We start from the raw sequence: 22194 nt of genomic DNA on the forward strand, positions 1-22194 counted from the left end.
AGCTTTCATGGATGTTGATGCTAGCTGTCACATGTTATGGCTATGTGGCTAATATAGAAAAGACCCATTTAAAACTAATGTTTGATTTGCTATTTACAGGACACAAATGCTGACTTTAGGAAAGTCATGTCAAGCCAAACAGCTTGAGTGACAAGTGCTGGAGGTGTGAATTTGATTTCATATTGTAGCTTTGAGGCCAGCATTTTAACTAGCATCATGAAATCCTCACTAATGTCAAGTGCTTTTCAACACAAGCCAGACGGAGATCAACGGTCCAGGCTTCTAAAATGGGGCGACACACATTTTGTATTGTGCCAGTGAGTGTCAGTAGTGGGGACCAGCTTGATGAGTATGTGTGCACATTCTCACCTTCCAGCCTGACCACCAGCGGCACCTTCAGCTCCAGCTCTCGACAGGCCTTAGTGATGCCGTTGGCGATGATGGCGCAGTTGACGATCCCGCCAAAGATGTTGACCAGGATGGCTTCGACCTGTGAAGGAAGACAATGAATAAATGATTGAATCCGGGTGTGGGGGGGGGGCACACCTGTGAACAAAAAGCATCCATCTGTGAGTCACAGCAGGGCAGTAGCACTGAAAGTGAGAGCACTGTATTGGCACTGAGCGCTGAAGTCCACGTAGACAGTGTGAACGATGCACATTTGTACTATCCAATATTTATTGTGAGGCGAACAAATTTTTGCCGAAACCTAAGTGCAGAGTGTTCTCACAGGGTCCAGTACGGCTGGCAACAGGCTTCACCCCTTCAGTGTAAACCTAATTCGTTCAAGGTTGAGATCTGCTTAGACATACAACATTTAGTAGCAGAGAAGCCTCACTCCCAACTTTGTGTACAGTAGGTCGTGCACCCACAGGCAACGCACCCCGAGGCTATACAATATAAAGCTATATATCGTTGGGAGGGCAGCCGCAGCATGTGAAAGAGGCAAACTGAAGGCAATAATGAGAACGCTTCAATGGGAAACGGTGTCAGGACAGCATCAGCTACACACCTGGCTGCTTTTCCAACTAATGTGGCAGAGCAATTGCTCAAACTCAGCCTTTAAAACTGATTTACATACAATGTGTGGTAAAACAAAAACCCCAAAAAACAGGGCTAGTATAAATACACAGAAGTATCATGTACACCCACACAGACAGCGCCCAGCAGACTGAATCGTCACTTCCCATCCCATCCTGACGTTGTGAACAAAATTCTGCTGGTATCACTCCCAAATACAAAAAGAGGTCCTTCGCTTTGACAATTCCTTGTTTTCCTGGAGGCTTTTAGGAACAAACATGCAAGTTTGAGCACATTAAGTGGTGACAAACAATCCTCCTGTCTGCGCTGCGTTCACTTCAGCCGTCTTGCAGTTTCTTTGCAGAAAATATCTCTCCAGCTATCTTAGAGAATGAGCACGAAACTGATACCACTAAGTAGCGAAGCAAGGCAGCTAGTGTGTGTGTGTGTGTTTATGTGTCCGTGTGTGAGAGTGCGATTACACTGACAATCTAGCACTTGGTAATTACCCTGGCTAGCTCAGTGGAAAAGTAGACTGAGAGCACACAGGATTAATCCTCCATGTTTGTTTATAATCACTGCTAATCTGTTAGCGCTGATTTGGATGAGCAGCTTGTGGGTGTGTGAGTGCGCGTGAGTGAGTGAGTGAGTGTGTGTGTGTGTGTGTGTGTGTGTCCCTGTTGTGAATGAGTGTTTTTTATGTTTTCAGTGTGTGGTAATGATGTTTATAGGGAGAGAAGATCAAGGACTTGGATAGCTATCAGAGCGACAGCCACGGCATTGTCCTCTCCCTGCTATCCAAATGAGCATCTCCTTATAAACAACAGAAAATGACACAAGGCCGGGAGAGAGCTCCAAAACAAACACAGACGTAGGCAGTAGCATAAAGACTCCGACGCCATGCGAAGAAATTGAGCAAGCTGTTAGGTCAACACGGTGTACTGTTTCAAACTGATTAAGTATATCACAGAGGGATGTGACCAGGAATGCAAAAAAACAAAGGAAAAAGGCAAGCAAGGATTAGCCTCCAAGTGCAAGCGAGCATGACTCAGATGTTTACCTTTAAAACAAAGAGAAACAACATGAATCATGACCTCATGAGATTTTGTTGTAGTTCATCTAAACAGGGTAAATGTGTCAGCGAGTTCATCTTGTGTAGCGCTTTCCCAGCCAACAGAGCACATGATGATTGTCACTATGGTTACTGGCTTCCATATACAGTATGGTCTGTTCTCATTCAGAATGTAAAGATAAAACTGTAAAGATAACGACACACGATTTGAAAAAAAAAAACAAACAAAACAAAACAAAAAAAACCCTTATCAGCCAATCATTGTATAATTTTTGACAACCTGTTATTCAGAATCATTATTTGGACGATGTAATCTCCATCTCAAAAATCAGTGTTTTGTATTTGTGTCAATATACATACAGGTGATTAAAGAAAAAACCCTCAGTGGGTGGCTGACTGAAGTTTATTCATTCAAGTTCAAAAAACTTGTCCTGTAAATAGTTCTCTAACTCCTGGGATCAAAAACATTGATCTAACTGGTTACTTCCTACCATTTTCATACTCCATGTCCAGAGATCGGAACACAAGCTTTCTGTAAAAAAATCTGACATCAACAGGGTTATTCTCTTAGTCAGCGGGGACAAATGTGTGTGCACAGCACAGCCACATTCTCACACACACACGCGCACGCGCACACACACACACACACACACACACACACACACACACACACACACACACACACACACACACACACACACACACACACACACTTGAGTTCTTCTACAGATGAAGCTACATTCATTTGCTTTTTATAGAAAACCAACACATCAGTATCAGCCTATTGAAGGACGGGCCTGAATGTAAATGTGTGAAGAGTTGCAGACTGTGAAAGGCCTGGTTGAGAGTTTAGCAGCAACAGAAAGAGGTGTGAAATGATACCGGCTTGTTCTCAAACCTCAGCTGTATATCGAACGGTTCCTCTGACAGCCTGTTAAGTGCGATCCACAGTTCACAGAGTGCATGTGTGTGTGTGTGTTCTCTGCTGCCTTAGGGCACATGTTCGAATGTGTGTTTACCCACTGGCTTGTGCAGATGTGGCCTACAGCAGTGGCTTGAGGTCAACATCGATAAAGCCACTATGAATTTCTATACGGCCAATTTAAAATGAAGGACGGATGCACATCTGGAGCTTGAATATTATAAATCCCGAGGCTCGAGTCTGTGTATGTACAGTACAGTATAGTACATCTTTAAGCCTAAATACAGAGGAAACCGCCTACAGTATTGTGATCAATGGCTTATATGGAGCAAATAAACTCTGGGACAGAATCACAGCAACAAGTTCCTCTTTAGATAATAAGCTTATAGTAATCAGATAGTCTGCTCCAACGAAATATAGTCTCCTTGAAGATGGCAAACAAAACAAAAATGAGCAAACGCCATGCAGCTCCATTCATCGCACCCTTGAAGAGGTAAAAGCTATATAGTGTTTTGAAACCGTCAATAAAATTCAGTTAAATAACAAACATTTACAGTTCAAATGTCTGGGGGGGGGGCACCGGTATATCGGCCAGTGTTTGTCTCTCTGACAGCAATCGGCTCATCTGCTAATATGGATGGCAGTGGCTGATGTTTCTCTGTTGTGTTACATCAACTTTGTGTTGGCGCATTCATGAGCTGCTGGCTTGTGACACCCCTGACATCAGTTTGTAAGGCTATGCAAGCACAAAAAAAAAATATTTTCAAATGGCATGGTAGTGATCCAGTGGGCTAAACGAGGCTTTTGAAGAGGTTTGTACAAAAAATAAAATTCAAAAAAGCATTCAAATTGCGTTTTCATGTGAGAGGAGGTTATGTAAGAGATTTGTTCATAAATTTGTTCACAAATTTGTGCTATTTCAAAGACACTCTAATTAAGGGCCCGGATGACTTTTTTTTTTATGACAGTTCAATTATTTTCTATAATAAAAGACTTCTTTGTTTCCCTGCCACAAAAGGGGGAATAATTAACAACAAAATCGAGGTTTCATTTATTTATCATTTTACAACGCTGGGGTTGCAAAAAGAAAATGAGTGTGAGTCCCTTTATGCTACTTTACAGCAAATCAAAAACAAAACTAAGCAGTTAATAGAGTGGACTGTGGAGTAGAGTATGAATTAGGGGGCAAAATGAGCAACAACAACAAAAAAAAAAATCACTCTGACATATCATCAATTTCCCAAAACGTGCATCTCTACAAATGCCAAATAGATTGTAATCTGCATGAGATGGACAGTGGAAAAATGGTTATAATAATCCTCGACCTGCAGTATACATGCAGATCCCATGAAGCAAATAGACTTGGATGGGTGACTGGATGTTAAGGCTGATTGTAGCTGCATACACACATAAATAAATGTATGTAATGTGACAGTGATGTCAGTCCCGCAAGACAGGACTCCACCCAACGATACCAATGTCTTTACATGACGGCGACTATACAACACAGGGTTTTGGGTGGGTTAGACTTTATTCATTGTATCAGAGCGTTTGATTCAGTGTCTCACACTCACAAGCACACACAAGCGTGGGTGCACACGCACACACGCACACACACACACACGCGCACACACACACACACACACACACACACACACACACACACACACACACACACACACACACACACACACACACACTGGTCCCCACTGGGGGGCAGCAGAGATTCAGATGCCTTTTTGCAGCCTCACGGGAGAACGCTCTATTCTCACACTATCTGCAGCCCATTTTTCAACTCTGTCTCTATTGGGAGGAACCATATTTCTTCCATTCATGCGTCTACTATTGACATCCATGTATATTAATGATACACAAGACATGATTTATGTAGCTTGGCACAGAAGTAAATGCGGTTTATAGAAATATGGATGCAGCAAGGATTGAGTTGCACTTTACTGGACTTCCTCTATAATCTCTCTGGTTTTGGTTTACAAGCAGATGTGCAGCCTAAAGAACACCGTGTTCCCCTGCACTAACCTGCAGCCGAAAAAATGAGACATCTGACGTAGAAGTTCTTCTTCCACTTCTGCCGATTTCAGCTAAAGATCACAACTGCAGAGCTACAACACCCACACACACAAACCACCCCACTGTTATCTGAGGAGTGATAATGTGATACTGCATGCCCGGAGGAAACGCAGCCTTAAATTGAGAATACGGGGAGACATTGGAGTTAAAGGAGCAGAAAAAGTTAAAATGTGAGCATCTTATTCATCCCTCTAATCAGATTCTCACTCCTGGGACAGCTCATTCAGTGCTAAAATGCAGTGCGTGCTCCAATCAGACATTTTTGGTCCCTTTTGTGCTACACTACGCCGTGCACCGTAGATTTAAGACATATGGCTTCTTTTTAGTAAGGCACTGGTCAGCATGGGAGTTGAAATGCCACAATGATGAAGCGAGGAAAAAGAACGGCAGCCAAATTCAGGGTCAATCTTCTTGGTTTGATGCCCTCTCCAATCAAAAGTCTAACCCTGCTCTGCTCCATTCGGCTCACAGCGTCTCAAGAAATCCAGCCTTAAGGTACGAAATGGCATTGCACACTCCAATCCGTCTGACTTCTCCAACATCACACTGTGTAGCGTTTTACCTCCTGTCACAGAAGCATGTACAGCCTCTTTCCTTCAAGGCATCCATTTCAGGTGCGCTAACTTGGCAGCGGGGTGGATTTCTTTCATCAGAGCTCGGCATAAAGGCATCAGGTGTAATGTGCCAGCTCGCTCTTTTTTATAGAGGATCTTTGTGTGTTCTTTCAGGCGGTGTTAAGGCATGAGCCGATAGCTTCTACCTGGGCGCCGGAGAAATGATTCAGATTTTTCAAAATGGGATCATTGCTGCTGGCATTCCGATAGCCTGCCAAGGCTTTCTTTGCGTTGAAGTAAAAAAAAAAAAAAAGGCTTTTACAGGGGAAACAGGCTTTTCTGCCTGCTATTATACACCTTACTAAGTGCATTTAGGACAAGCCAGCATAAAAAAGGAGTCAGAATTTTACATGCCCACGTGGTCATGTATTGTACAGCGTGTTTTCATGTGTCTTGGACGAATGTTTGAAAGAAATATGTTTCTGCAGACACACGCAGTTTTGACCATAAAACTGTCAGATTTTTGCATCAGTGGTCATTTGTGTGGACTGAACTGCGAAGACAACACTGGAAAGCAGCATTGCGTTTTTCAGAAAGTCTTCATGTTCCCTCCAAAGGCTGATAAATAGCAAACAAACATGATGTACTTTTCTTCTCCAAGTTTCAACCCAGGGGGGAATAAAAGCATTGTGCTCCTTCTCATTCAGCGAGGCTCCCTGTCACAAGTTTTGCGTGCGTTGCTGAATTATCACTCAAATACACATTTTCATGCCCATATCCCTGTTAAGCGCTGCTAATCTCTCTGCAGGAAAGAAAGAAAAGGGAAAGCATCTTGTTTCCTTTGTTACCAGCGAGCAGATAGGAGTAGAAAAAGGCAGGGCTGGAGATGGGTGTGTGTCTCTCTGTGGCCTATTAAGGGCTATTGTTCTGTCTTATCTACTGGAGACAGCCCGTACTGTCGCCGCCTGCTCTGGCAGGCCTTGTTTATTTGTTTTCGATCTGCCAAGGGCCCTGCGCTCGGCCCTGGGGCCACAGGTTAAAATGCACGGATTCCGAATCAAGGCAGGCCGGTTGGCTCTAATCACACATCTTGGAATGGTGGGACTGCTGTTGGTGAGAAACCATTATTCTGTCTCTGTCCACATTTGAAGTAAGACAGGACCGAACGGCCTAACATGGTCAATGCCTTCTTTAGGATTTTTCCACACATGTTCTGTTTGGACTTGATGTCAAAGCTTTTACCTGTCATGTTGCATCCGAACCACAAAGGGACATGAGAACTGTGGTGTTCGGGGATACATCGATCACATTACTTGCCCACCACCCACTCCAATCAAATAGTGGCAGACAAATAGTCAACTTTCGTCTTAAGTAAAGCCAGAGGTGCAGTGTCACGTGTTTATGGGATCAAATTATCATTGGGAAGCATTGTTGCAACGTTTGCATATAGATGACAATACATTTAAAGATAAAGCTTTGCCTATTTAATCAACACACACAATATCCTGCCTTGTTATAAAAGATGGAGGTACACACAACACAGCTTTCAGTCTTTATACACAGCTCAGTTTTTTTTTTTTTTTTAAACGATTTCATTCCTTGATACTGCCCACACTGTAATTGTGCTTCATGTCACAGCCGGATGATAAGGACGTGTGGATGAAAGGAAGACGACGTTTGCATATGTTCTTTGTCGTATGTGTAGGGAAAATCAAATGACTAGGGTAAGCCATGTGATAAAGATGCTCATATGGCAATCTCTTATGTTATGTTCCCTCCTCTGAGCACCAATTCTGTCAGACTGAGGAGCTATTTTGCCGGTGCAAATCTATTCTTAGAGAGAATACAGGACAAGAAAGGGAGAATGACACAAAGACGGAGTGAGGGAAAAGAGGGTCTTGAAGTCAGAGAGTGAAGCGAAGTGAAACAGATGGAGGAAGAGAGATGGAGAAGAAAAGAGACGGAGGGAGGTGATGGGAAGTGGTGCGGTCCCTGGCTTCTATTGAAGGCTAGGATTGGCCCTGGCAAGGAGGGATAAGAGGGAAATAATTATCCGGCCTGCTGAAGCATGACAGCCCCTTCTTGGGACTGCGGAGAGACAGACTGAACGTTATGTCAAAGATTGGTCATGTCACCGGTGGAGACACCTCTTGACAGGCAGTGGCATCTGAAGTTTCACTTGACGGTAAAAATCCCCACTGCAACAGGCAGCCAGATACCTGCCTGATCAATGCCTGGTGGAGACAAGGTTTCATCTGGGGACATAAATGTGTAATCACAGAGCTTAGTCTACCACCTCCATTACCTTGCGCTAGGTCCTGTTTACCTGATCGACGGACATTTCCACAGTCTCTGGATTGATTTCATTTTATGAAAAGGACCTAAATGAATAACCCAGCTCCCTCAAAACGCAATTATACTGTATTTATCCGCAGAATATTTTATACTCGCTGTGAGCAAGTACTCCCAATTCCCTTTTCAGAAAACAAATTATGCCGATCGTCTTAGTGATTCCCATTTAAACCGAAATCAGCAGCGGAGACACACAGCGCCTGAGTCTTCATGTCACGCAGCATCATTTTGCCACACGCACCCTACTCTGCATTGACGTTTTTCCTCGCCCACACTCATCAGCATCATCGAGTCCTCTCACATCTGCCCTGGCCAAGAGAACTGTACGAACACTCAGCCTCCTTCCACTTGCAGCCCCTTCTGACTCCATTTTTCAAGTCAAAGAGGAGAGACCAATCAAGGCAGGAACGGCTTTCCTTCCAGTCGAGAGAGGTTTGTGAGATGGCAGGGGTGAGTGGGGAAAATGAGGAAAGGTGAGATCTGGCAGCACCGTATGATCAGAGAATGGATTCTGCAGATGGCTGTTATGCTGTTTGAATGAACATCAGGGTCAGAGGCAGTGATACCTGCGGTGATCAGTTAATTCCTGTCTCCTATTGATTTCCATAAGGTAAGGTATTTTTTTTCCTGCCTGAACAACTGAAAGTGCATTTCAGTGGTCCAGTATCAGGCAAGGCTCCCTTATCGACTCCAACTTGTGCAGAATGCTGTTGCCTGATTTTAGGAACCAACAACGGTCACTTGTGGGAACCAATTTAGACTAGCTATCAATTTCATTCCTTATTGACTTGAAAATTCTGTTGTCAGCATTTAAAACACAAAATGAACTTGCCTCAGATCAAATCAAAGAATTATTTAACTTGCTGTGAGCCTAGATCAGAGGATGTGGCTTTGCTGGTTATTTGCAGATTCTGGCTTGTGATCAAAGGTCACCAGGCTTTGCTTGCCTTTGCTCTTAGACACTAAGACTGTGGGTCACTGCCTGATGAAATCAAATAACACTTTTGTTTTACTTTCTTTTTTCTTCCATTAAAGCACATGGTTATTTTCTTAAGAAAAAATGATTACACAGATTTTGTCACTTCTAAACCAAATCTCTCACTGCAACTATCTTATTTCATGTCATTTTAGGGGGGTGAAGACATTACCATTTTAGGCCACTAACATTTATGGTTTGGTTGTAATGAATGATTGGACCAAATGGGATTGAGTCTTTTCCAGTCAGGGCCAGTTGGTGCCGACAGTTGGGAGATAAAATGATACAGCATGTGGTGTTTAATGATTGTAATCGTTTGCCTTCTGATCCATTAACTGCCAGACATTCCCATTAGGATTATTTTAAACATGTTTGACAGGTGCGAGCAGCACCAATTAAACAAAAACTGTCGGCATAAACCACAAAAAAATAGCGCAGTTTGTTATTGCTGACAGTGCTTCAATTGCTTCACATTTAACCCAAATCTCTCCGCCTTTTGAATGTTTTCGCTGAACTTTTTTGAGAAACCACAGCATGAAAGAGCAGGGGAAGCTGTTCTTTGATGGATCTGTTTTTGCTGCAGTCATGCAACAATTTTTTGGGGGGGTTGCCTTATAATGCAAAACAATAATTCTCGACTTGCTCTTGTACATGATTTCTATGTTGATTACCTGTGAATTCCACTGCTACATTACAGTACTTATTTATATCCAGCAGATAGCACCCTGACTGTTACAGGAAATGAAACAAATGACAATAACAAACAAGTGAGATGACTGTAGAGAAGCTGCGAGCGACAGGCAGTTCGCACCGGCAGACCTACAACACATCATTAACACTTTCCGCCGTTCCTGTCGTATGGAATACTCGTGCTGTGAGCACAACATAAGATGTGACTGCTGTTGCTCGCTGCACGCATGGCTCAACATCGGTGTTCCTCCCTATTTGGAAAGATGCCAACAGTTAACAGAAGTCAACTGAGTTTGATTTTTAATATTGAGGCAATCTGTGCCTTGCAACACAGATCATTTTCCAGGGATGTCTTTTGAGGTGTACTGTGGTCATGAACGGATGCACCACATCGGCATGCTGTCGTGTTCGAATAAAAGCGTGCCAAAAAATTGTTTGTCAGACTCCGACGCCACCAGCGCGCACAAGCATGATGCGTGAGAGGATCAACATCATGTCATCAAACACACACGTGTGTTTTTATTGTGTGTCCTCCACCCTTTGTGTATGCCTTCACAGGCTTTATTACTTCCACCTCCCATTTTTAATGTGACAGTTTGTTTGTGTGGAGCTTTTGGTATCTCTTCCATTGCATAAACTGCCACATTCAAGTGAGAGTCTAGCAGGTAATCAGACGTGACAGGACATGGAGTTCAAAAGAAGTCCAGCAACCGGGAACAAATATGTTAAAACATATTGTCTAGACATGCAGTATTCATTGACATTGTAATGATTCACATATAAAAAGGGAGCTTTCATTTTGACACAGTTTATATTTAGGAGTGTTTGTTGCCTCAGGCCAAATTGAATATGTTCCGTTTGGTAATGCAGTTCATGTTGCCTCTACTCCTGCGCTACAATTTAAATTCTAGCGTTTGGATCAAACAGAGCGGTCAAAGTTATTAAAAAATCCTCACAATAATAGCTATTATTTTAATGCTGACAGTATAAAGACAGTGTGTATACGTAGAGCATTTATATATTTTAATATACTTGTGGTGCCTGAAAGTCTGAGAACTGAATTTGAAGATCAGCTTAAAGAAGATACTTTGGCACACCTTCCCGCTGCCTTTGTCATGGAGATGGAGGCAGGGTGTGCATGCAGCTGGCTTCAAGGTACAGCAGATCCTTGTTGTCGAAGGGCTTGAAAGGCCTTTTCAATCACTAGGTCTCAACTGTATAGTTCAAATCTAGCGCCGCCACAATTCCTCTTTTATCCCCTAAATATTTACAATCATCAACAACGATTAAGAGAAAACTCCCTGCCTCTTACACAGAACACGATCAAAGCCTCATACAACCACCATCAAAGGTACAATTGTGCTGCACCAACACACCTGCATGGGAATACAGTTTGAATACCTAATTAACTAGAACAGACTAGGAAAAAACACAAAGTTGGCGATTAAAGAAGTCCTCTAAATGTGTAAGACATTAGGTAATACAGTATGACATTTTGTGCAGAGCTTATATTACCTTTCTTAGACTTTTAAATATTGAGGGAAATTATCCTCGGCAAATCTGACATGGTTGTGGGAGCAGCGGGGCTTTGTTCCGTTTATTGTATGAGTGCCTAGAAGTGTGAATGAATTAAATCTTACATGTCAAGTCTCCGGTTTGACCTGAAATGACACGCGCTTTACTCCTTTCCAAACGAATTGTCTTAACACACTGGTCTCTCAATAAATAAAACACAAAAATAAATAATCTAGATGAAGTGGAAAGGTCAAAAACAATTTTACTTTGCAACAGATCAGAGGTTGGAGCACTGTCTCGATCTGTTACACATGAAGAGAGCAGTAGTTTATCCCAAAGATTGGTCTCTGGGACATACTGAGGAATTTTAACTTTACGGTATTATCCCATCAGTTGATGTGTAATGCATGAACCTCACCCCTCCTTATTGTGTTCTTGTTTGTTTGTCTTTAACAAGTCTTATAAGTACACAAAGAAACTCTTAAGAGTTAGCATGATTTTAATGTGCTACTTGCTGATCATGTCCATATGCAAGTAATAGCTTTTAACCAGTCAGGAGTGACACATTTCCAGAGTGCCTCAGGGGAAATAAACATGGCTACAGAGAATGTACAACTACTGTTTAACTCCGGCCCATACCTGCCCTATTAATGGCCTTTAAGGGAAATTCTACTTGTTAAGGTAGGGAGTTGCTAATTCTCCAAAGAATTTTAGACTCAGTTGAATTCAAACAATTTTATTTCCCACAGGTTTGGTCTGTTAATGTAGCATATGACATGCACATATCACACTAGTTCATGGGTAAACGCACAGTGAAATCTAGGACATTGTGGATTTGCTTTACGATGAAATTGACTGTGTTCCAAACAATAAAACACACACTCCACGAATATTGTCGTACTTTAACCACACACTTGTAAAATCACATTTGAAAACATTGGTCGACAATAGTGAGTTCGCATCTTCTCCACACTGTCCTTTACCGTCTTAATTTTGAGTGATGTTCAATCTCTTCGGAGAGATAACAGTGAATCAAGATCTAATTACATTTTCTTAATCATTTAATTAATGTTTTCAATCGCGTATAATAACTGCAGTTGCTCTTGTTGGGGCACAACAACCTCCACAAATCAAAGTTTAGGGAAACACACTCTGCTGGTCCTACAGCACATGGTGATCATTTTCAAGTGCAGGCATCATAGAGGAATGTTCTCAGGGGCTGCCACTTGATAACAGTGTGCAACGATGGGATTGGTAAGGATTATCTACACATGTAATCAAGCAACAACTGTGACTGATGACTTCTGAGCCGGGCCCACAACAAGTGTGTTGTTCTCAAATCTGAACTTTACTGTGTTTTATTCCCTGTTCATTTAGATGCCTACTGAATTAAAATGACACTCCTTGATCTCTACTGCTATAATATAGTTACTTTAGTTTCTACATAGGAGCTAAACTCACACCAGATTTTATGTTTTTACCATTTTGTACAGCCATTAGGCCTATCTAACAGGAAGATTTTAGATTTTCAAAATGTAAAGTTATGTAAGAAAGTGACAGAAAACAGATACAAAGCAGTAGTAAAAGATTCCATGCAGTACACAGAGTGAAGAGGAGAGACACCGACCTCTGCGGTGAGCAGGAGGTTTGTCAGATGTCAGTGAGGGATGTAGAACTCATCTCCCGCTGCTCACCTCAGGGTATCACAATGCCCCTGAACCCACACACTACGTACTGTGCGCACACCAACACGCACATTGTGAATGTATCAGTGGGCACACACACCAAACTGCACACACACATATACACACACACACACACACACACACACACACACACACACACACACACACACACACACACCACTTTGCTGTGAATTGGACTCAACAATCGGAGCCAGTGTAGGGCAGGCATATTATTCATCCCCAGAGGGTGTCGTGTCACTGCTGACAGGCAGACATAAATATTCCTCAACCTCTTCACCAAGGGTTAATGGCTGTCCATCAGGCAGCAATGAGACTTACAGGGCAGCACGGGCCTGCTGTACACTCGCACAGTGTGGGCACTGGAATAGCAAGGTCACTTATGGAGATGGGGGGAAAAAAACAGTGAGGACAAGATGCCACATGAGGCAGGCAAGAATACTCTGCTTCAGCATGTTTACACGGGCACAGATAAATAGATTTATATAAAAAAAAAAAATAAAAAAAATCCCACCCACACACCTGAAATCTCCATATGAATTTACATGCAAGCGCACCCACACAGATCTGTGCGCATACTTTTCTTGCCAAGACAGACTGAAGCCTCACCTAAAAACTTGAGCATGGCTCCATGTCATGCTGTTTTGTGCTCCACTCTGCTCAAAGCAGGAATTATTTTATTAAACTGAGGAAATGCATAATAGTTGGGGAATGGCATACATAATCACCTCGGAGACTGGGTACAACAAACCGGCAGCTGAATATAAAAGAGCCAACATTTCCCGCTTTGTTCCTAATGCTGCACGGCCAATCAAAATTAATTTATTCTAATGTATGCACACAGAAGGTCAATTATCCAAATGATTCCAGTTCAGATTGCACCTGATCTTGGGAGCCAATGAGCCATTGAAAGGGCAGATGGGTGTGCTTTGCAAGGCAAATCATCGCTCCAGCCCTCTTCTCTTTGTCACCTCCCCACCATTTGCATGTCTAAATGTGCAGACCATCCGCTCACCTTTAGACAAGTGCATTCCACTAATGGATAAACAACTTAGCGTTTAACTTGTGTAGGAAGAGTCTGACAACAGAACAAGATCCTGCATACAGTAGGTGTAGCCATAAAAGCTACAGAAGCAGCATCCATCTGAAGAGCAAAAGTATTCAAAGGGTAATAAAGAAGTCTTTGTGAGCACAAAGCCATTTGGAATGAACAGGTCCAATGGAAAGAAATGATGATGAAAAGTGTACAGATTAACAGTTGCTGCTTCAGGTTAAAATCGGATGTACAGCCTTCAAGTAGACGAAGCTCTCCATACTCACAGGACAGGCATCTTCATTATAACACTGAGTACGCTTTGAAAAGTTGACAGGCAAGAACTGCGTGTGTTTACATAAGTTTTTTGATCTCACTTCTTGATCTCACTTCCCCTCTCCCTTTAAATAAATGCCATTCCTGTGCAATTTTCACCTTAAAACCTGTAATAAGAGCAACACAGCGGTGGCAACACCTGCCGGTTTCTGTTCACCAAAGCTCTTAATTTACCTCACAATTTAGTTTACAGGTTGATCATCAGTTCACAACTCTCTCCCTAAGAAGAGTGCGTTGGGTATGTTGCGGAAAAAGACATTCACATGCCATCCTCACCCTCAATTCACACCCTACACTATTGACACCACAAATCACACATGCTGTGTGTTTGGAGCTACTGCTATACACATCATCAAGTTCATTATGTCAAATAAAGCACTCTTGCCTTTGAAACGGTGATGCTTTAATAGATAAGGCAATAATACATTTGAGCACACAGCACTTTAGAGGCTCTCCCAAGCTGTGACAGGATGCAACAGCAGCCGATTAAGCTTAATTAATGGTCAAGTGTGAGATTTCACAATATGACATCAGGAACTCTTACACAGCAACGACTTCCGTTACATACGCGACATTCTGCGACTGGATGTACAGCTTGAGAGGCAATTTAGCGGGGCTGCGTGACCTCAGAGAGCTGTAATTCTGATGAATGGAAGGTTATCTCCACATGGCATTCTCAACCTTTGCAGGCCCCCTAAAAGCCTTTATTATAGTGCCCCTTTCTACAAGCGCCACTGATTTGTTTTTCATCCTCGTCAATGACTTAATCACGGCGGTTATTGAAAGCCAATGACTTTTTCTTCTATGCCGCTCATCTTTGGCTAAATGAGTGATTGATAAGACAGAATTGAAATATTTCTCCCTCCCCTCTTGCCCTCCCACCCTTGTGGATCCTGCAAGGTCTGGGTAAGTGGGTGCTAAATTGCTGGAAACATCCAAACCTGGTCGAAAACAGATGGGCACAATCAGGGATTCATTTCCAAAAAGCCAGACATGGATACAAACATTAATTGGGCATGTTAGCGTGCTTACCCCATACTTTCATGCTGCAGCGGGAGCTGTTAGATAAAATTTACTCATGACCACAAATCTCATCAAATGGAGAAGTGGTCGCCTCTCAAATGCAAATTGCGAAGGATTTTTTTTAGTTGTATTTCAGGGGGATGGGGGGTTCCAAGGCTGACATTTTGCCCTGCAGACTTTAGATGGAGCTCTGGAGAACAGAGCAGCATATCAATTAGCCATTAAGGGTTTGCTCAGGTATTAGAGGGATCAGAGAAACCAATAAAAGCCTCAAGAGGAAAAGGAAGAGGCTGAGTAGACTAAAGATCGATGGAGGTCTCATCTAGGGGCTTGCTCCATGTCAAGGAGGGGCACATAAGGTGGACGAATAATGAGACCTTTGAACTGCAGGCTGAGGGTGTTATCGTAATGAAGACCTCAGACCATCAGTAACGTAACTCATCTGGATTTTCTTGCGGAAGATTGGGAGCTGTACATTCAAATTGGGATGGGCTTACGTCTGTACAAGCAACATAAGTCTCAGTAAGAAAACAAATCCATTTTGGAATCAGAGTTACATAGTGTACTAACATAAATCCACAACCAATAAAATCAGTATATTTTTGCCCTTTCAGGAGGATGGTTTCTGAAATGTTGCTTTTCTTTAGGTCACAGATGGTGTATTTGTCAAGAAAGGACATGTGGACAGTGAATTGTGTCATTACCAATGTTCTGGCTCTGATGGAAACCAGTAAATACAACCTGCAAAAACACACTCAGCAATTTTCCAACAGCTAAGCAATAGCATAGGAAGGATAAGTCCCGTTCATCGACACCATGAATATAGTATCTAACTAGAATTACTAGAACAAAAACAGTAGCTTACTGACCCCCCCACAAGAAGGTTCTTCAAGTTTAACAAACACAAGAGGAGACATGAGGTTTTCCAGCTCAGCAACTAAAAAAGAGAAAGTGACATTTGTTTATACAAGAGGCTTTTCCGATAAGCCTCCTTAAGCCTAACGGCCACCGAACACTCTGTAGACATGTTCAATCAGGCTTTTGTGTGGCGGATCCAAAATGCAGTTATTTTGCTGCGTTTCCATGTCATCGAGTTCAGTCACATCTTTTTCTTCACTGATATTTAAATGTATGCAGTGTGTTTTTGCCAGACCCCTGTTCATTATCATAGCATTGGACAAACCTTGACTTATTACGTGAGTTCAATAGGTTGATACTGTAATAGTATGTCCATAGATATTGTATTTAATTATTTCATGTGTCACATGATTATATCCGTTGCATTATTTTGTTTAAATCCTGAGAATTCAGACTTACTACTCCTCCCCCCTTAAGAAATCCCGAATCTATGATTGCAAGTATGTACAGATATTTCAAAAGCTTGACTACTAGGAGAAATTCTCAGTGTACATACGCTGGAGGCTTCAAGTTTACACATCACAGTTGCTTATACTGAATATTGGGCCAGGATTAACTTAGACTTTTTGTGATGTCCCAAAATATGTTTGTAGAGCACAGAGGATATTTACACCTCGAGCACTGAAGGTGAAAACAGTGTTCTCATGTCAAACTCTGCACATACATCAGCCTACACAATGAAGCGCATTTTGAACACTCACACATTTTGAACCTAGAACCTGGATGCTGCTGTTAGATTATTTCATGAGCTCTTAGTTCCAAGGTCAATGATTACATTTCAATCAAAATTCTATGCCAGTATGGCTCAAAATAAAAAAAAAAAAAACTAACTTATTTTATCATGATCAATTTATCGACCATGAAATTTCACAAGCAACAAGTTAACTGTTCAGTCTATAAAATGTCAAAAATTTGAAAAAATCAAAAGTGGTGTCTTCAAATTGCTTCGATTGTCCAATCAACAGCCCAAAACCCAAAAGTCTTCACTGACTGAAATGATCAGTCTAATTAGCTGAAACCAGCATATGTCTTTTGCTTGAAAAGTGACTGAAACGATAAGTCAATGATCAGAATTGTTGGCAACTAATTTTCTTTCAATCGACTGAGTGACTAATCCCTGCAGCTCTAGATGAACATCTTAGCTCTCAGCTAACATCCCCAACCGCAAATTTAAAACATTGCCATTGTACATTATAACCAATGTCGCACCTTTGTCTAAACTGAACTGTGAAACGTGTGTGATGGACATTAGGGGTCATTCATTGCTGCGGGTAAGTGTGTCACTGTTCAGTATATTGGCTGCTTGTGTCCTGGATGGTTTACCATTTTAATATGACTTTGATTTGCAATCCGAGCAACCACGTATATACAATCTCTCACTCGTCGAGCACACACAATAGCAGTGAAAGAGTCAAAGTAGGGTTAGGGGGGTCTTGAGTCCCACATCTCATTCGTTCAGCCACCTGCTGTAGTAAAACTCCCCTTAATTCATTTTTTTCCAGTCCATAAACTCTACCTCTAGCACCTTTAAAATCACCAGCGTGGTCTCCACTCCTGCCTTCAGTGAGCCGGTGAGTGAGGTACCACACTCGCCTCCAATCCCCACCTCTGCAGATAAACTCTTTCAGTTCCTTAAGAATAAACAGGAACACCCCCATCTCACCACTCTATCAACCCACTGTCCCATATACCAGTCAACCACGGATGGCGGACTAGCGTTTGTGTGTGTGTGTGTGTGTGTGAGTGTGTGTGTGTGTGTGTGGGTGCATGTGTGGCAGAGAGCGAATGGAAGTCTTCTCCTGCAAGATGAGCTCCAGTGATTACAGGCTGAGACAGTTTTCTAATTATTCTGTCAAACATCAATCCTGCGGGCTGATGCAGGCCGTCCTGAGGCCTGATGGACAATGTAATCACTGCTAGAGTCCCCTCCAACCCCCACTTCTCCACCCACTCCACAGCTCTCCACACCCGTTTCCTCCCTCTCCCCTCACCTTCCGCACTCTCTCAAATTCTCCTCCCCTTATCGCTCTTTTCAACACGACCGTCTCACCACCACCCTCCCCTTCTCTGTCACTGCCTCTCTACTCATGTCTTTTCTCTACACAATATTTCAATATTCCCATCCTTGCTAGTTGTAAAAAGAAGAAAAAAAAATACACACTGGATCTAGGAGAAAAAAAGATGAATGTCAGAGGGCTGTTAAAAATGATACAGCAGGTTGTAGGAATGAGGGAACAATCAAACACAGTACAAAAGGCAAGTTCGGAAGAAAGGAAGGAGGAGAGACAGAGGGAAGGGCAAATTCAAGTTGCAACAGACTGAGTCTTACTAGGTGAGGAAGAATTTGTAAGATTCACTTTGGGCTCTCAGAGTTACAAACAAATCTGAGCAATTATTTTCACATTGAAATGTGAAACTGAAAGGGTGTCTTTTTTTTTCAATTGCAAGCACATGACTTTAATTAAAATCTACATGAAAGGAATCTTGCTCTTGGTTGGTTAATCTGCTCTCTGCAGGCTGACGTCTGTGCTACTCACGCCTGGCAAAAGGTGGCATTGTTGAAGAGCAAACACCAATCTGTCCACTCATTTGTTGAGAAAAATAAAGGAATGGGCTGTATCTTTTCTACTGTTCACTAAAGACCAACAAAGGGACAAGTCTTTTCGTGATATAATTGATCTAAGTGACTGTTTTGAGAAACTGTCAGACAAGGTAGCAAAGAAATGACAGACAGCCGGTAAACGTATCAATACAACTTGACACCACATCATATCTTTGTTTTGTCACTGTAGAAGATGTGAGTCTGGACTGTCAGGATTGACGTGAAGCTAACATTAGCTCAAGCCGGGACAGGAAGGAGAGCTCGTTTGATTCTGTTAATGTAGAAACAAGACACGTTGCGGATTTTGCTCAGTACAATCTTCTTTAGAGTTGACAGGCTGAGAATTACATTTATAGAGAACAATGACAATTTACAATCAACTACTATATTAAAAAGAAACGTAGAAATTCAAATTTTTCCTCAAACTCTTCTGCTCACGCTAAACAACAACACTATCAGGGAACGTCTACCCAAACTGTTCGACCAGGCGAGACACTTTGACCGACATTAATTCTCAGGTGGAGATTAAAAACGATTCTGTCAAATTTCCAATTCTTATAAACCTGGAAGAGGAAGGAGCACCTGCACCAGAGCTGTTGTCTTCAATCGACTGTATCAAATGTATCAGCTGAAAGGGAGGATTTTCATAGAGATAGCATGTAATTGTGGATGACAGATACAGATTTAAATTCATCATTTGGTTGAAAAACATATGGCTTATTCAACTAATTCAATAACTCTGCAGCTCCTCGATACACAAGAAGAACTTCTGTTCAAGTGACAGCATCACTATCCCTGCAAATATTCATGCTATTGCTCATCCATGCTAATATCTATGTTGTCGCCACTCCATGACAGCATTGCTTATTTTGCTAGACCGACAGTCTGGATGCAATGGTAACTACAACATATGACTATATACTACGCCGGCAGTCTCTGCTTGAGATAGGAGGGTTGACTGGTGAACAGGAAGAAAAACCGACTGGAGGGGGGCTTTAAGTATGAGGGATGATTTCTTGTCTGAAACAAATGGACTTGCCTGGTGACATCCTGCAGTATAGCTGAAAGAAAGCAGCGCTCGTGTGACATTATTTTCTCCTCTCAGAGAACCAGGGTTACAATATAACCACATGTTTTCATACTCAGACTGTTGTGCCTTCAGCTGAAAGCTTATCGTTCCTTTTTGATTGAATCAAATGATAGTGAGAGGGACAATGAGCTGTCGATGTAGGACCAGGGGAAAGGAAAGTTGACCGTTGACAAATGCATCAACCAGGAACTGAAGAGAGTCTTTTCAAGTGAAATAATTTTTTTTATATAAAATTCCACATTTTGATCAAAGTCTCAGACAAGAACTGACTTTTATTGTACTGATTACCGAGTACTGATGTTGTGTGTTGTAGTGCTGCAAAGCAATCTGAGCTTGTAAGGCCTCAGAGGTTGTTGTCCTGGCAACTGAACCTTAACAAAGCAAATGTTGTACCACTCACAACCACACTAGAACAGCAACAAATAAAAGGAAGTGACAAGGACATGATGGACAAAAAGCTGTTATTTCTGCATTTTCTGTATAGCGAGGCATCATTTTCTATGTGGCCTTTACCAAGCGTAAACAGTAACTTGTACGTTTCCATTGTGTTGACAAAATGTTTTGTACGTGTTTAAAGTGTATTTAAAAAGAATTATTATACAAAAATACGCCTGCTGCATAACAATGTTCTCCCTTTCTTTACAGTACATCCCAGGTTTCCCGTTGCAAATCTCCTGTCCATCTGTATCCTCCTCTGGCAGTAGCTGATATTGACTGAGATAATAGTGAAGGAGAGCCATGTTCGACATTGCCTTTGCTGCTCCGAGAACAAGGCAGGCTGCTGCAGCGGCAGACTGTCTTGTCAGCTTGGACAGCGTACAGGGGACTGGACTGGATCACACAATCTGATACGAAATTCTTCCCACCGGCTGTCAATTATCGGAAACGCAGAGACAATAATATCTAGATAGGGGAAATGTGAGGTGGTGCGCAAAAGTCACAGATAACTTTTGCATATTTATGCATGTTTGAATGTATAGACTCTTGTACACAGATAGCTGATACACTGTATATAGGGTTTGTTTGCAAGACAACATGCATCTTTCTTCCCTTGTCTTCAGCATGCGAGCACTGTTATATACCGTTTCTATGCTGTACGTGCCTCATCATAGCACAGATATGCTGCTTTCCACCCTGACCCTGAGGATAGAAAACTAAACGTAATAGGCGATTTTGTTGGAGATGCGATGAGGCGAACGTTTCATGTGAGTCTCAACGTCTTTCCATTACGCTCGATAATAAAGCAGTGTGCGGATCAGACAAGAGGCTCGTATCAAATCAGGCCTGGAAAAGCCAATTACACCGACAATAATCTCTCGCTGTACTGCTGCCGGCATGTCTCGCCGTACAAAGCAACAAATACCTGAAACACGACGAGTGGGGGGGAGGAGAGACAGGACATATGAAAAGACAAACTAAATGTGTGAATGCTTGCTCATTTGGCTACGCAGCTGGCAAAAAAGATGTGAGAATTTCGGCGTTTGCTGGCTGTCTACTGAATAATGCTCAAAGTTCTCCAAATTTAGCTACGAAAAACTTGATTTCAACATTTACTTGGGAGTGGACAAAGATGTTAAAACACTGGATGACATAAAACACCACTGCAGCCCTTGCAAGTGTCACGCTGAGGTTGTTACGGAGGCGGATAACAAAGCGAAGCTGGTGGAGAGGACACAAAGTCTCAACCCCGTGACCCTGCCCACAACCCAGGGGGCTGCAACAAGAGAGAGAGCAAAAGGGCTGCTGGATTTGAGAGCTGGGTCTGACTAAAATCAGAAAGGTTAATGCGAGTCGTTAGAAGCCCCGGGCCACGTTAGAACAAACACAAAGCTGCAGGAGGCTCGGCACAAGCATATAAGCTGCAGACAAGTGGATGCATGCACTGATACTGAGTGGTGCAGATTAAATATGCTCTCATAGGAGCCACAAATAAACACTCCCAACAACACCTCATCTTAAAATCACCCATCTATGCTCTGCACTGTTTGGAGAATAGCATCAATGTTCACTTTAATCTCTATACTCAGGTAATGGCCTCTATTACTGACCTTGTGATACAGAACATTTGAATCAATTTCGGAGTTATAGCCCAATTTTCAAAGTTACAGTACAATGAGTGGGATACCTGCAGTCCCGTGGTAAAACTGTGAGGACGTCTCAACAAATCTTTTTCATTATCTTTTATAGTTTAAACTAAATTAAGAACATTTATATCATTTGTCTGGGCATGGCTTCAATAAGGTTTTTTCCAGAGTCAAAGGAAATTGACCAAGTTTATTTGGGATTTACCAATATGAGGA

General features: G+C 42.2%; 1 protein-coding gene across 1 annotated transcript in view; it reads right to left on the minus strand.

Annotated features, from left to right (window-relative positions):
- The window catches only part of suclg2 (succinate-CoA ligase GDP-forming subunit beta), a 96725-nt gene that overhangs the window by 9196 nt on the left and 65335 nt on the right, over positions 1-22194 (minus strand). Inside the window, exon 10 of the mRNA XM_037101960.1 lies at positions 370-490. Within this exon, the coding sequence (XP_036957855.1) occupies positions 370-490 (121 nt within the window). The remainder of the gene's footprint in view (positions 1-369; positions 491-22194) is intronic.

Source organism: Acanthopagrus latus, chromosome 6, assembly GCF_904848185.1.
Source record: "Acanthopagrus latus isolate v.2019 chromosome 6, fAcaLat1.1, whole genome shotgun sequence".
Lineage (NCBI taxonomy): Eukaryota > Metazoa > Chordata > Actinopteri > Spariformes > Sparidae > Acanthopagrus > Acanthopagrus latus.